Source organism: Rhinopithecus roxellana, chromosome 5 (assembly GCF_007565055.1).
Source record: "Rhinopithecus roxellana isolate Shanxi Qingling chromosome 5, ASM756505v1, whole genome shotgun sequence".
NCBI lineage: Eukaryota > Metazoa > Chordata > Mammalia > Primates > Cercopithecidae > Rhinopithecus > Rhinopithecus roxellana.
In genome coordinates this window covers 37,668,267-37,680,684 of record NC_044553.1, presented here as the reverse complement: position 1 = coordinate 37,680,684, position 12,418 = coordinate 37,668,267, and the positions used below count along the sequence as shown (strand labels likewise).

General features: G+C 42.3%; 1 protein-coding gene across 1 annotated transcript in view; it reads left to right on the top strand.

The window, feature by feature from the left end:
• Positions 1 to 12,418, top strand: part of USP50 (ubiquitin specific peptidase 50) — a 53,837-nt gene that overhangs the window by 4,810 nt on the left and 36,609 nt on the right. Inside the window, exons 4-6 of the mRNA XM_010356608.2 lie at positions 569 to 784; positions 3,014 to 3,156; positions 11,774 to 11,906. Of these exons, the coding sequence (XP_010354910.1) occupies positions 569 to 784; positions 3,014 to 3,156; positions 11,774 to 11,906 (492 nt within the window). The remainder of the gene's footprint in view (positions 1 to 568; positions 785 to 3,013; positions 3,157 to 11,773; positions 11,907 to 12,418) is intronic.

The window sequence follows — 12,418 nt, the reverse complement described above, 5'->3', positions numbered from 1 at the left end:
TTAATATTTTACCTTTAGATCTGCTTGAGTGACCTAATGCTAATTTAGCTTACTTACCCCCTTCCCAGGAAAAACTAGCTCCCAAGGCTAGTAACTTATGGGGCCATGGGTATATGTTTTACCAGAGTTAGGGTGTCATCACTCCTCTGTTTCACCTAGAGGAAAAATATCTGAATTATCAGAAATCACACATGATATATATACTTTCAAGGATATCTTACTCTATTGTCTGAATCCAAAGCTAAGTGGTTTCTGGTAGCAATGTATCATTCTGATAGAAAAAAAATCAGTCATTTCATTGAAAACTTTTTTTTTTTTTTTGAAACGTGGTCTCACTCTGTCACCCAGGCTGGAGTGCAGTAGTGCTAACACGGCTCACTGCAGCCTCGAACTCCTGGGCTCAACTGATCCTCCAACCTCAGCCTCCCAAGTAGCTGGCACCATAGATGTGTGCTACCACGCCTAGCTCATTTTTTTTTTCTTTGTAGAGATGGGATCTCACCATGTTGCCACAGTCTTTTTTAAATAACCAGTAATTAATCTGGGTGAAATTTGCTCCTTGATTCAGTACCACTACCCCCGGAGAAGATCACATGACAAAGGTTCTGCTCAGAGATGCTGCAGGAAGTGGATTACCACTGAGACATCCGTCATCACCCAGCTGTTTGAAGGGCAGCTCAATTACAGCATCGTATGTTTAAAGTGTGAGAAATGCACCTACAAGAACGAAGTCTTCACTGTCCTCTCACTCCCCATTCCATCCGAATATGAATGCTCCCTTCAGGTAGGAATGTGGTATTCCTGGGCACTTTGTCTTGCTATACTCTCAGCCCTGGATTTTCTCAGGGCTGTTTCCTACATTTGTTTAGTAGGAGAGACAGCTTTATAACTTTAATTTTAAAAGAAATAGGCTGGGCGCAGTGGCTCATGCCTGTAATCCCAGCCCTTTTGGCCGAGGCAGGTGGATCACCTGAGGTCAGGAGTTCAAGACCAGCCTGACCAACATGGTGAAACCCTGTCTCTACTAAAAATACAAAAATTAGTTGGGCATGATGGCGGGCACCTGTAATCCCAGCTACTCGGGAGACTGAGCCATGAGAATCGCTTGAACCCGGGAGGTGGAGGTTGTAGTGAGCCAAGATCACACCACTGCACTCCAACCTGGGCGACAGAGTGAGTCTCCGTCTCAAATAAGTAAGTAAATAAATAAATAAATAAATAAATAAATGAAAGAGGAAGTCCATGATGACAGTATTTTTTTTTAGGGACATACTGGTCAAAAGTTACTAGGAATTCAATCTTATTTTTAAATGTACTCAATGAAATAGCCTGATTGTAAAACTGGAAATACAGTGGGGTTTATTCAGTCTATTGAGATAGACTTGTGCATAAAAGAAATTTGTAATTTCTTGCAAAAATTTGTGACCCTCCCTTACCCCAGAGGTCTGTAAGGTCTAGACTTGGAACTAGATATAAAACATTCTAGACTCTCAGTCTCGCGCTCTTATATTTTGGACTAAAGCTGTGAAATGTTTTGGAAAGACAGAATGGAATCAGTGCCTTGGTTTACCTCTCAAATTTTCTTCGCCACAATGCCAAAAAGTTAATCTGTAACTGGGGATGTGAGCATGGGGTGAGTGGCAGTAGAAGGCAGCCAGCAATAAGGAGCAAATAAGGGGCGGACAGCAGTAAGTTTTCTTGCAGAATTCTATAAATTTATATTTTTTTCTTCCTAAATTATGAAAGCACATTTTATTGCTAAAAGTTTTATCTACCAGAATTGAATAATAGAATCCTATTACTTATTCAGCACTGGGCTTTGTTTCTCAGCTCAAACTGCTAAAGATTGTTGGAAAGAAATTCCAAACACCTAAGTAAGGTGCCAGTGGGTCCTCTGCAAACAAAATCTGTGCTCATCTTCTTCTTCCAGTTAATGGTTTGCAGAACCAAGGACCTGGCCACATTGAGGATCTATCCTATGGATATGGGGTCTAATTTATCCCTGTTCTGCTATCTTTATCATAGGCCACCCCCAAACCCTGAGAGTCATTTTTGTCACCAGATCATTTTAGCAATGAGATGAATAGCATAAAGCAGCTGCCTGATTTCACTGGTGAAAATTGCAAAGTCGCCGGGCATGGAGGCTCAAGCCTATAATCCCAGCACTTTGAGAGGCCAAGGCAGGCGGATCATGAAGTCAAGAGATCAAGACCATCCTGGCCAACATGGTGAAACCCCATCTCTACTAAAAATACAGAAATTAGCTGGGCATGGTGGCGTGTGCCTATAGTCCTGGCTACTTGGAGGCTGAGGCAGGAGAATAGCTTGAACCCAGGAGGCAGAGGTTGCAGTGAGCCAAGATCGTGCCACTGCACTCCAGCCTGGCGACAGAGCGAGACTCCATCTCGAAAAAAAAATAAATAAATAAAATTTAAAAATAAATAAAAATTGCAAAATCAGTATTATTCGAGAAAAAACAGAAAAGTTAAAATGCTTATTTATAGGCTGGGTGTGGTGGCTCACGCCTGTAATCCCAGCACTTTGGGAGGCCAAGGTAGGCAGATCACCCCGTTTCTACTAAAAATACAAAGATTAGCTGGGCTTGGTGGTGCGTGCCTGTAGTCCCAGCTCCTTAGGAGGCTGAGGCAGGAGAATCACTTAAACTGTGAGGTGGAGGCTGCAATGAGTCGAGATCATGCCACTGTAGTCCAGCCTGTGCAACAGAGTGAGACTCCATCTCAAAAAAAAAGAAAACAAAAAACCCAAAAAACTGATTTATAGATTATAAGTGAGGTAGGCACTCAAATCCATCTCAGTAACAAGAAATACCTTCTAGGTGGATTTTACAGGTATCTGGCTGCAACTAGTGAGACTGTTATCTTCTGGACTTGTTGACCTTGAGAAAAGCACTGAGAATTACATTTCCTCGGCATTTGCAAAGTTCCAATAGAAACAGAGAGTGCAGGTTGCAGTGGATCCAATTTGGTCACCAAATCCTTTTTTTCCTGAACAGGACTGTCTCCAGTGTTTTTTTCAACAAGACACACTGACCTGGAACAACCAAATTCACTGCTCCTTTTGTGAAACCAAGCAAGAAACTGCCGTGAGGGCTGGTATTTCCAAGGCACCCAAAATAATTATTTTTCACCTTAAAAGGTATGGATTTTTACATTTTGTGGGCACATATTTTCGAACAGATTTCTAGAGATGTAATTCACATGCCAATAATTGGCCCATTTAGAGTATACAGTTCAATGATATTTGGTATATTACATTATTGTTTTTAAATTGTGATAAAATATATACAGCATACATAAAACTTTGCCATTTTAGCAATTCTAATCATACAATTCATTGGCATTCATTATTCACAATGTTGTGCAACAATCATCACTGTTTCTAAAACTTCTTCATCACCCAAACAGAAACTCTGTAACCTTTAGTAACTCCACATTCCTGCCCCGCGAGTCCCTGGTAAGATACTTCAGTGATGGTCTGTCAAGGTCTTCGGTGTATTTTAAAAATTGGGTTGTTGGTTTTCTTTCTTTTTTTTTTTTTTTTTTAAGACGGAGTCTCACTCTGTTGCCAGGCTGGAGTGCAGTGATATGATCTCGGCTCACTGCAACTTCCACCTCCCGGGTTCAAGCTATTTTCCTGCCTCAGCCTCCCTAGTAGCTGGGACTACAGGTGCATGCCACCATGCCCAGCTAATATTTTTTGTATTTTTAGTAGACATGGGGTTTCACCATGTTGGCCAGGATGGTCTAATCTCTTGACCTCATGATCTGCCTGCCTCGGTCTCCCAAAGTTCTGGGATTACAGGCGTGAGCCACTGCACCTGGCCAGGTTGTTGGTTTTCTAATCATTGAGTTTTAAGATTTCCCTTCCCTCCCCTCCCCTCCCCTCCCCTCCCCTCCCCTTCTTCCCTCCCCTCCCCTCCCTTCTTTTTTTCAGTCTCTCGCTTTGTCACAGAGGCTGGAGTGCAGTGGTGCAATCTCAGTTCTTGCAGTCTCCGCTTCTCTGGTTCAAGCCATTCTCCTGACTCAGCCTCCAGAGTAGCTGGGACTACAGGCACCCGCCAGCATGCCTGGCTAATTCTTACTTTTTTTGGTAGAGACAGGTTTTCACCATGTTGCCCAGGCAGGTCTCGAACTTCTGAGCTCAGGTGATCTGAATGATCTGCCCACTTTAGTCTCCCAAAGTGCTTGGATTATAGGCATGAGCCACTGTGCCTAGCCAAATTTCTTGTATATTTTCAATAGCAGTTCTTTACCAGAGGTGTTTTTTTTTTGTTTTTTTTTTTTTTTTTTTTTTTTAGTCCATGGCTTGTTTTTTATTCTTTTGACAGTATTTTGTAGAGCAGAAAATTTTGACTTTAATGGAGTCCAGCTTTTCAATTCTTTTCTAAAGGAGGCCGTTGGTGTTGTAGCTAAAAAGTCATTGCCAAACACAAGATTATCTAGATCTTCTCCAGTGTTATCTTCCAGGAGTTTTGTAGTTTTCTGTTTTACGTTTTGGTCTGTGATCCATTTTGAGTTAATTTTTGTGAAGGGTGTAAGGTTTGTGTGTGGATTCTTCTTCTTTTTTTTTTCATGTAGATATCCAGTTGTCTCAGCACCATTTGTTGAAAAAGGTTATCTTTTCTCCATTGTATTACCTTTGTTCCTTTGTCAATGATCAGTTGATCATATCTTTGTGGGTCCATTTCTGAGCTCTCTTGTCTATACCATTCTTTTTCTTTTTTTTTTTTCAGCAATACCACACAGTCTTGATTATTCTGGTTTTAAAATAAGTTTTGAAGTTTGGTAATGTCAGTCCAATTATGTTTTCCTTCAGTATAGTTTTGGCTACTCTGGATCTTTTACCTCATCCCATAAACTTTAGAATCATTTTGTCAATATCCACAAAATAAGTTATTGGGATTTTGATTGGAATTACATTGTATTTACAGATCAAATTGGGAAGAACTGACACCTTGACAATATTGAAGATTCTTATCCATGAATATAGAATATATCTCTCTGTTTATTTAGGTTCTTCTCAGATTTCTTTCATGAGAATTTTCTAGTTTTCCTTCTATAGGTCTTGTACATATTTTGTTAATTTTATAACTAAGTATTTCATTTTTGAGGGTGCTAATGTGAATGGTATTGTGTTTTTTCTTTAATTTAATTTTTTTTTTTTTTTTTTTTTTTTTTTTTTTGAGACAGAGTCTTGCTCTGTCACCCAGGCTGGAGTGCAGTGACACCGTCTCGGCTCACTGCAAGCTCCGCCTCCCAGGTTGACGCCATTCTCCTGCCTCAGCCTCCTGAGTAGCTGGGACTACAGGTGCCTGCCACCACACCCGGCTAATTTTTTGTATTTTTAGTAGAGACAGAGATTCCCCATGTAGCTAGGATGGTCTCGATCTCCTGACCTCGTGATCCGCCCACCTTGGCCTCCCAAAGTGCTGGGATTACAGGCATGAGCCACCGCGCCCGGCCTGGATCTGTCCATTTCTAACAGAGGTGTGTTAATATCTCCAACTATAGAAGTGGATTTATCTATTTCTCCTTGCAGTTCTATCAGTTTTTCCTCTGTGTGTGTGTGTGTGTGTGTGTGTGTGTGTGTGTGTGTGTGTGTTTGTGAGACAGAGTTTCACTCTGTTGCCCAGGCTGGAGTGCAGTGGTGCAGTCTTGGCTCACTGCAAACTCTGCCTCCTGGGTTTAAGCAATACTCATGTCCTACCCTCCCGAGTAGCTGGGATTACAGGTGCGTGCCACCACACCTGCCTAGTTTTTGTATTTTTAGTAGAGACAGGGTTTAGCCATGTTGGCCAGGCTGGACTCGAACTCCTGACCTCAAGCGGCCCACCCACCTCAGCCTCCCAACGTGCTGGGATTACAGGCATGAGCCACAGTGCCCAGCCAGTTTTTCCTCATGTATTTTGACCGTTTGTTGTTAAGTGCATATACGTTAAGAATTTCTCTTTTTTTTTGAGACGGAGTCTCGCTCTGTCACCCAGGCTGGAGTGCAGTGGCCGGATCTCAGCTCACTGCAAACTCCGCCTCCCGGGTTTACGCCATTCTGCTGCCTCAGCCTCCAGAGTAGATGGGACTACAGGCGCCCGCCACCACGCCCGGCTAGTTTTTTGTATTTTTTTTAGTAGAGACGGGGTTTCACCGTGTTAGCCAGGATGGTCTCGATCTCCTGACCTCGTGATCCGCCTGTCTCGGCCTCCCAAAGTGCTGGGATTACAGGCTTGAGCCACCGCACCCAGCCTACGTTAAGAATTTCTATGTCTTCTTGAAAAATTGATCCCTTGATCATTATATATGGCCCTTTTTATCCTCAATCATTCTTTGTTTTGAAGACTGCTGTCTGAAATTAATATAACTACTCCCACTTTCTTAGTGGTAGGATGGTTTGTTTTCCTCCATCTGTTTACTTTAGTCTCTATGTGTCTTTATATTTCTTTTCTTTTTTTTTTTTTTGAGGCGGAGTCTCGCTCTGTCGCCCGGACTGGAGTGCAGTGGCCAGATCTCAGCTCACTGCAAGCTCCGCCTCCCGGGTTTACTCCATTCTCCTGCCTCAGCCTCCCGAGTAGCTGGGACTACAGGCGCCCGCCACCACGCCCGGCTAGTTTTTGTATTTTTAGTAGAGACAGGGTTTCACCGTGTTAGCCAGGATGGTCTCGATCTCCTGACCTCGTGATCCTCCCGTCTCGGCCTCCCAAAGTGCTGGGATTACAGGCTTGAGCCACCACACCCGACTGTGTCTTTATATTTCAAGTATGTTTCTTGTACACAGTATATAGTTGGATTTTGTTTTTGATTCATTGTGACAATCTGTGTTTTAATTAATGTATATAACCACTGATATTCAAAGTGATTGTTGATGCCGTTGGGTTAAATATCTGTTGTACTTGTTACTGCTTTCTATTTGTTGCCCTTGTTCTTTGTGTTCCTGTTTTTATCTACCACTCTTTTCCTGCTTTTTGTGATTTTAATTGAGCATCTTATATGACTCCATTTTTTCTCCTTTATTACCATATCAGCTATACTTTTTAAAACATTTTTTAGTGGTTGCCTTAGAGTTTGCAATATACATTTACAACTAATCCATGTCCACTTTCAAATAACACCATACTGCTTTCCTTGTATCATTGCTGTCATTCATTTCACTTATATATAAAGATACACAAGAATATATATGATATATATGTAAGCATACATAATTGAATATATTGTCTCTATTATTGTTTTGAATAAACTGTTATGTTAGATCAATTAATAAGAAGAAAACAGTTTTCATTTTACCCTCACGTATTCCTTCTTCAGTGCTCTTTCTTTATGTGGATCCAAGTGTTTGACCTATATCATTTTCCTTCTCTGTAAAGGATTTCTTTTAACATTTTTTTTTTTTTTTTTTTGAGATGGAGTCTTACTCTGTTGCCCAGCCTGGAAGGCAGTGGCATGATCTCGGCTCACTGCAACCTCTGCCTCACGGGTTCAAGCGATTCTCCTGCCTCAGCCTCCCGAGTAGCTGAGATTACAGACCTGCACCACCATGGCAGGCTAATTTTGTTATTTTTGGTAGAGACGGGGTTTCACGATGTTGCCAGGGTGGTTTTGAACTCCCTACCTCAAGTGATCCACCCACTTTGGCTTCTCAGAGTAGCTGTGATTACAGGCATGAGCCACTGTGCCCAGCCTCTTTTAACATTTCTTGCAAGGCAGGTCTACTGGCAAAAAATTCCCTTAATGTTTCTTTGTCCAATGACGTCATTATTTCCCTTCACGTTTGAAGGTTCATTTTACAGGGTACAGAATTCTAGGTTGGTGGTTTTCTTCTCTTTTAACACTTTCAATATTTTATTCCACTTTCTTCTTGTTTGCATGGTTTCTGAGAAGTTAGATGTAATTCTTATGTTTGCTCCTCTATATGTGTGGTTTCTGCCCCCCACTCTGGCTTCTTTTGGGATTTTTGTCCTTATCTTTGATATTCTGCAGTTTGAAAATGAAATGCCTAGGTGTCATTTTTCTGGTATTTATCTTTCTTGGTGTTCTCTGAGCTTCCTGAATCTGTGGTTTGGTGTATGGCATTAATCTGGGAAAATTCTCAGTCATTATTGTTTCAAATATTTTTTCTGTTCTTTTCCTTTTCCTTTTGGTATTTCCACTACACAGATGTTACATCTTCATAGTTGTCCCACAGGCCTTGGATATTGTTGTGCTTTTTTTTTTTAAGTCTATTTTCTTTCTTTCTTTTTTTTAGTAGAGATCCAGGGGTGCGGGGAGGGGCTCTTACTTTGTTGCCCAGGCTGGTCTGGAACTCCTGGGCTCAGGCGATTCTTCCACCTTGGCCTCCCAAAGTGCTGGGATACAGGCGTGAGCCACTGCGCCCAGCCGGTCTTTTTTCTTTCTTTTTTTCTTTTTTCTTTCTTTCTTTCTTTTTTTTTTTTTTTTTGAGACGGAGTCTCGCTCTGTCGCCCGGCCTGGAGTGCAGTGGCCGGATCTCAGCTCACTGCAAGCTCCGCCTCCCGGGTTTACGCCATTCTCCTGCCTCAGCCTCCCGAGTAGCTGGGACTACAGGCGCCAGCCACCTCGCCCGGCTAGTTTTTGTATTTTTTAGTAGAGACGGGGTTTCGCCGTGTTAGCCAGGATGGTCTCGAACTCCTGACCTCGTGATTCGCCCGTCTCGGCCTCCCAAAGTGCTGGGATTACAGGCTTGAGCCACCGCGCCCGGCCTCTTCTTTTCAGTTTTAAAGATTTCTACTGAGGTTCCTCAAGCTCAGAGATTCTTTCTTCAGCTGTGTGCAGTCGACTAATAAGCCCATCAGAGGCTTTCTTCACATGTTAGTGTTTTTTTCCTCTAGCAGTTAAAAAAACAAAAACAAAACCAAAAACTAACCACTATACCAACAAGGATACCTCTAGCATTTCTTTCGGTTCATTCTTAGGATTTCCAAGTCTCTGCTTACATTGACCATCTGTTCTTGCAAGCTGTCTACTTTATTCATTAGAACCCTTAGTATGTTCATCAGTTTTAAATTCTCAGTCTGGTAATTCCCACACCCCTGCCCTATCTGGTTCTGATACTTATTGTCTCTTCAAACTGTGTTTTTTGCCTTTTAGTATGCCTTGTAATTTTTTCCTGATAGCCAGATACGATGAACTGGGTAAGAGAAACTGACGTAAGCAGACCTTGATGATGTGGTGTTAAGCCGGAGGGGAGGGGAAGCGCTCTGTAATCCTACGAGTGGGTCTCGGTCTTTTAATGAATTTAAGCCTCCAGACTACGAACTTCACAAGTGCGCCTCAGTCCCTTCACACCTGTTTCGGTGGAACAGGATGGTTATGCGTGGGCTGGAGTTACGTGTTTTCCTCCCCCCAGGTCAGTTAAGCTCTGATAAAACCCCAGCAGGTTAGGCTCTGGTTAATGAGTTTCTCCTGTGGGCAGGCGTTAAGAACCGGGTGCACCAGTGTATTTCAGAATGGTTTCTTTCGCTTCTTCCTGCCAGAAGCATGAGGAGAGTTGTCTCTAATACTTACCGTGAGAGTGTGGTTGGGCTCCTGGAGGGAAAACTCACAAAGTAGGGGTCCCCAGTGACTGGATTTCTTTGGAGTTTTTAACTCTCAGACTCTTCACTGAGCCTCTAGCAAATTAGTCAATTACAGCCCAGGTTTTCCTAGGCAGACCTGTTCCCTCGGAGGTTTCTGCTCGACTCTGGTAAGTTTGTGATTCTCTGTTTGCTGGTCTGTTTTTCCAATTCTGGGGGCAGTGGTTTGTCCTGTGACCTCACCGCTCTTTCAGCAATACCAAGACCTGTTTATTTCCCTTTTGGTTAATTCTTTCCTTCCTGAAGGAAAATAACCAAAAGTTTTATTTAGCTTTTAACTTGTTAGGACAGAACGGTGACTTCCAAGTGTCCTTATGTGTAGAACTGAAAACTAGACATCTCTCATCATTGCTTTCGGTGTTCAAACTGTTCAAAATTGGCCAGTGGGAGCCCCTTCAAGTTAGCTCCTGGGGTCCCATGAGTTTATTAGGGTATGCTTACAAAAAAATGTATCATTTTTAGGTGCACAGTTCTGTGAATTCTGACAAATGCATGCAGTCATGTAGTCATTACAACCAACATATAAACTATTTCCATCACCTCAAAAAGTTCTCTCATGCTCCTAACTAATCACTCTCCTTCCCGACCCTAAGCCTATAGAAATTGCTCATCTGATTCCCAACCTTATAATTTTGTGTTTTCAGAATGTGCTGTCATACTGTATGTAGCTTTTAGTTTTTCTTTCACTTAGCATGATTCTTTTGAAATACGTGTTGTTGCATGCATCAGTAGTCCCTTTTTTACTGCTGTGTGCTATTCCTTTTTGTGAGTGTACCACAGTTGCATGTCTCCACCAGCTGATGGACGTTTGGGTTGTTTACAGTTTTGAGTAGTTAGGAATACAGCTTCTACAAACACTAGCAGATAGCTTGTTATGTGGGCCTAAGTCTTCATTTCTCTTGGGATGATACCCAGGTATAGAATTGCTGGATCACATGGCATTCCCTTAGTTTTTTGAAAACAGGGTATCTTGCTTTCTGGCACAAGAATGTCTCGGTCTCAGTAATTTCCCAGCCTCAGACATACATCAGCCATTTTTCCAAAATGGACATAATTTTTTTTTAAAAGCTTCTGAGTAACTGATGTGAGCCTAGATTTACAAAGTTAGGATCTATGTAACAATACAGAATGTGAAAGATTTTCACAAAAAGTTCTTATTAAAACATTATATTAAAACATTAAAAAAAACCTCAGAGCTTGAAAACAGGACATTGCCAAGACTACCTGTGCCGAAATCAAGATAAGGAAAAGCTGAGCCAGCTTGGCTGGAAGAAACAGGTTCAGTTGGAGCAAAAGCCTCAGGAATTATCAATGTGGTTTCCACTTCCCCCAATGCTGAGAGCCTTAGTTATCCCTTTCTTTTTGCCCTACTAGATTCAAGTTTAGCTTGAATCTTTACTATCTCACTCCCTGATTCAAATTCCAGTCTCATTTTCGTGAGCCTTGTGGATGTGGTATTTAAATAGATAAAAGTAATTTATAAGTCTGTACCAAATAATCTTTCCAAGAAATTACTTTTTTTTTTTTGAGATGGAGTCTTGCTCTGTCGCCCAGGCTGGAGTGCAGTGATGCGATCTCAGCTCACTGTAACCTCCACCTCCCAGGTTCAAGTGATTCTCTGAGCTCAGCCTCCCGAGTACCTGGGATTACAGGCATCCACTATCATGCCCAGGCTAATTTTTTTGCATTTTTAGTAGAGACGAGATTTCACCATGTTGGCCAGACTGGTTCTAACTACTGACCTCAAGTGATCCACCCACTTCAGCCTCCCAAAGTGCTAAGATTACAGGCGTGAGCCACCACACCAGGCCAGAGATTACTTTTTTTTTAGAGATAGGGTCTTACTTTGTCACCCAGGCTGGAGTGCAGTGGCTTGATCACGACTCCCTCAGCCTCCCTATGCTCAGGTGATCCTCCTACCTTAGCCTCCTGAGTAGCTGGGACTACAGGTGAGAATTCTATGTAGAGACAGGGTTTTGCCTTGTTACTCAGGCTGGTCTCAAACTCCTAGGCTCAAGGGATATGCCCGCCTTGGCCTCCCAACATTGTGGGATTACAGGCATGAGCCACTGTGCCCAGCCAAGAAATTACTTTTAAGATACTTGGAATTTGTCATGTAGACAAATGAGTGGTTCACAAGCTTACTTTGTATTTTACACATTATCCCTACAGGTTTGACATTCAGGGTACAACGAAAAGGAAGCTGAGAACGGATATTCATTATCCACTCACCAATTTGGACCTCACTCCTTATATTTGCCCAATTTTCCGGAAATATCCTAAATACAATCTCTGTGCAGTGGTGGTGAGTAAAAACAAACTGGTAAAAGTAACCCAATTTTGGCCGGGCGCGGTGGCTCACGCCTGTAATTCCAGCACTTTGGGAGGCTGAAGCAGGCGGATCACAAGGTCAGGAGATCTAGACCATCCTGGCTAACACAGTGAGACCTCATCTCTACTAAAAATACAAAAAAAAAAAAAAAAAATTAGCTGGGCGTGGTGGCGGGCACCAGTAGTCCCAGCTACTCGGGAGGCTGAGGCAGAAGAATGGTGTGAACCCAGGAGGCAGAGCTTGCAGTGAGCCGAGATCGCGCCACTGCACTCCAGCCTAGGCAACAGACGGAAACTCCATCTCAAAAAAAAAAAAAAAAAGTAACCCAATTGTAAAGAAAACTCTAGAATTATCTGCTCGAATCCCTATTTCTCCTGTCTCTCCCTGACTTCTTTTATGCCCTACTTTAAAAATATATAGACCAGGAAACTCTCCACTTTGACCTAGACAAGTAGAGGAACAAAGAAATAAAATATACTGTTCAC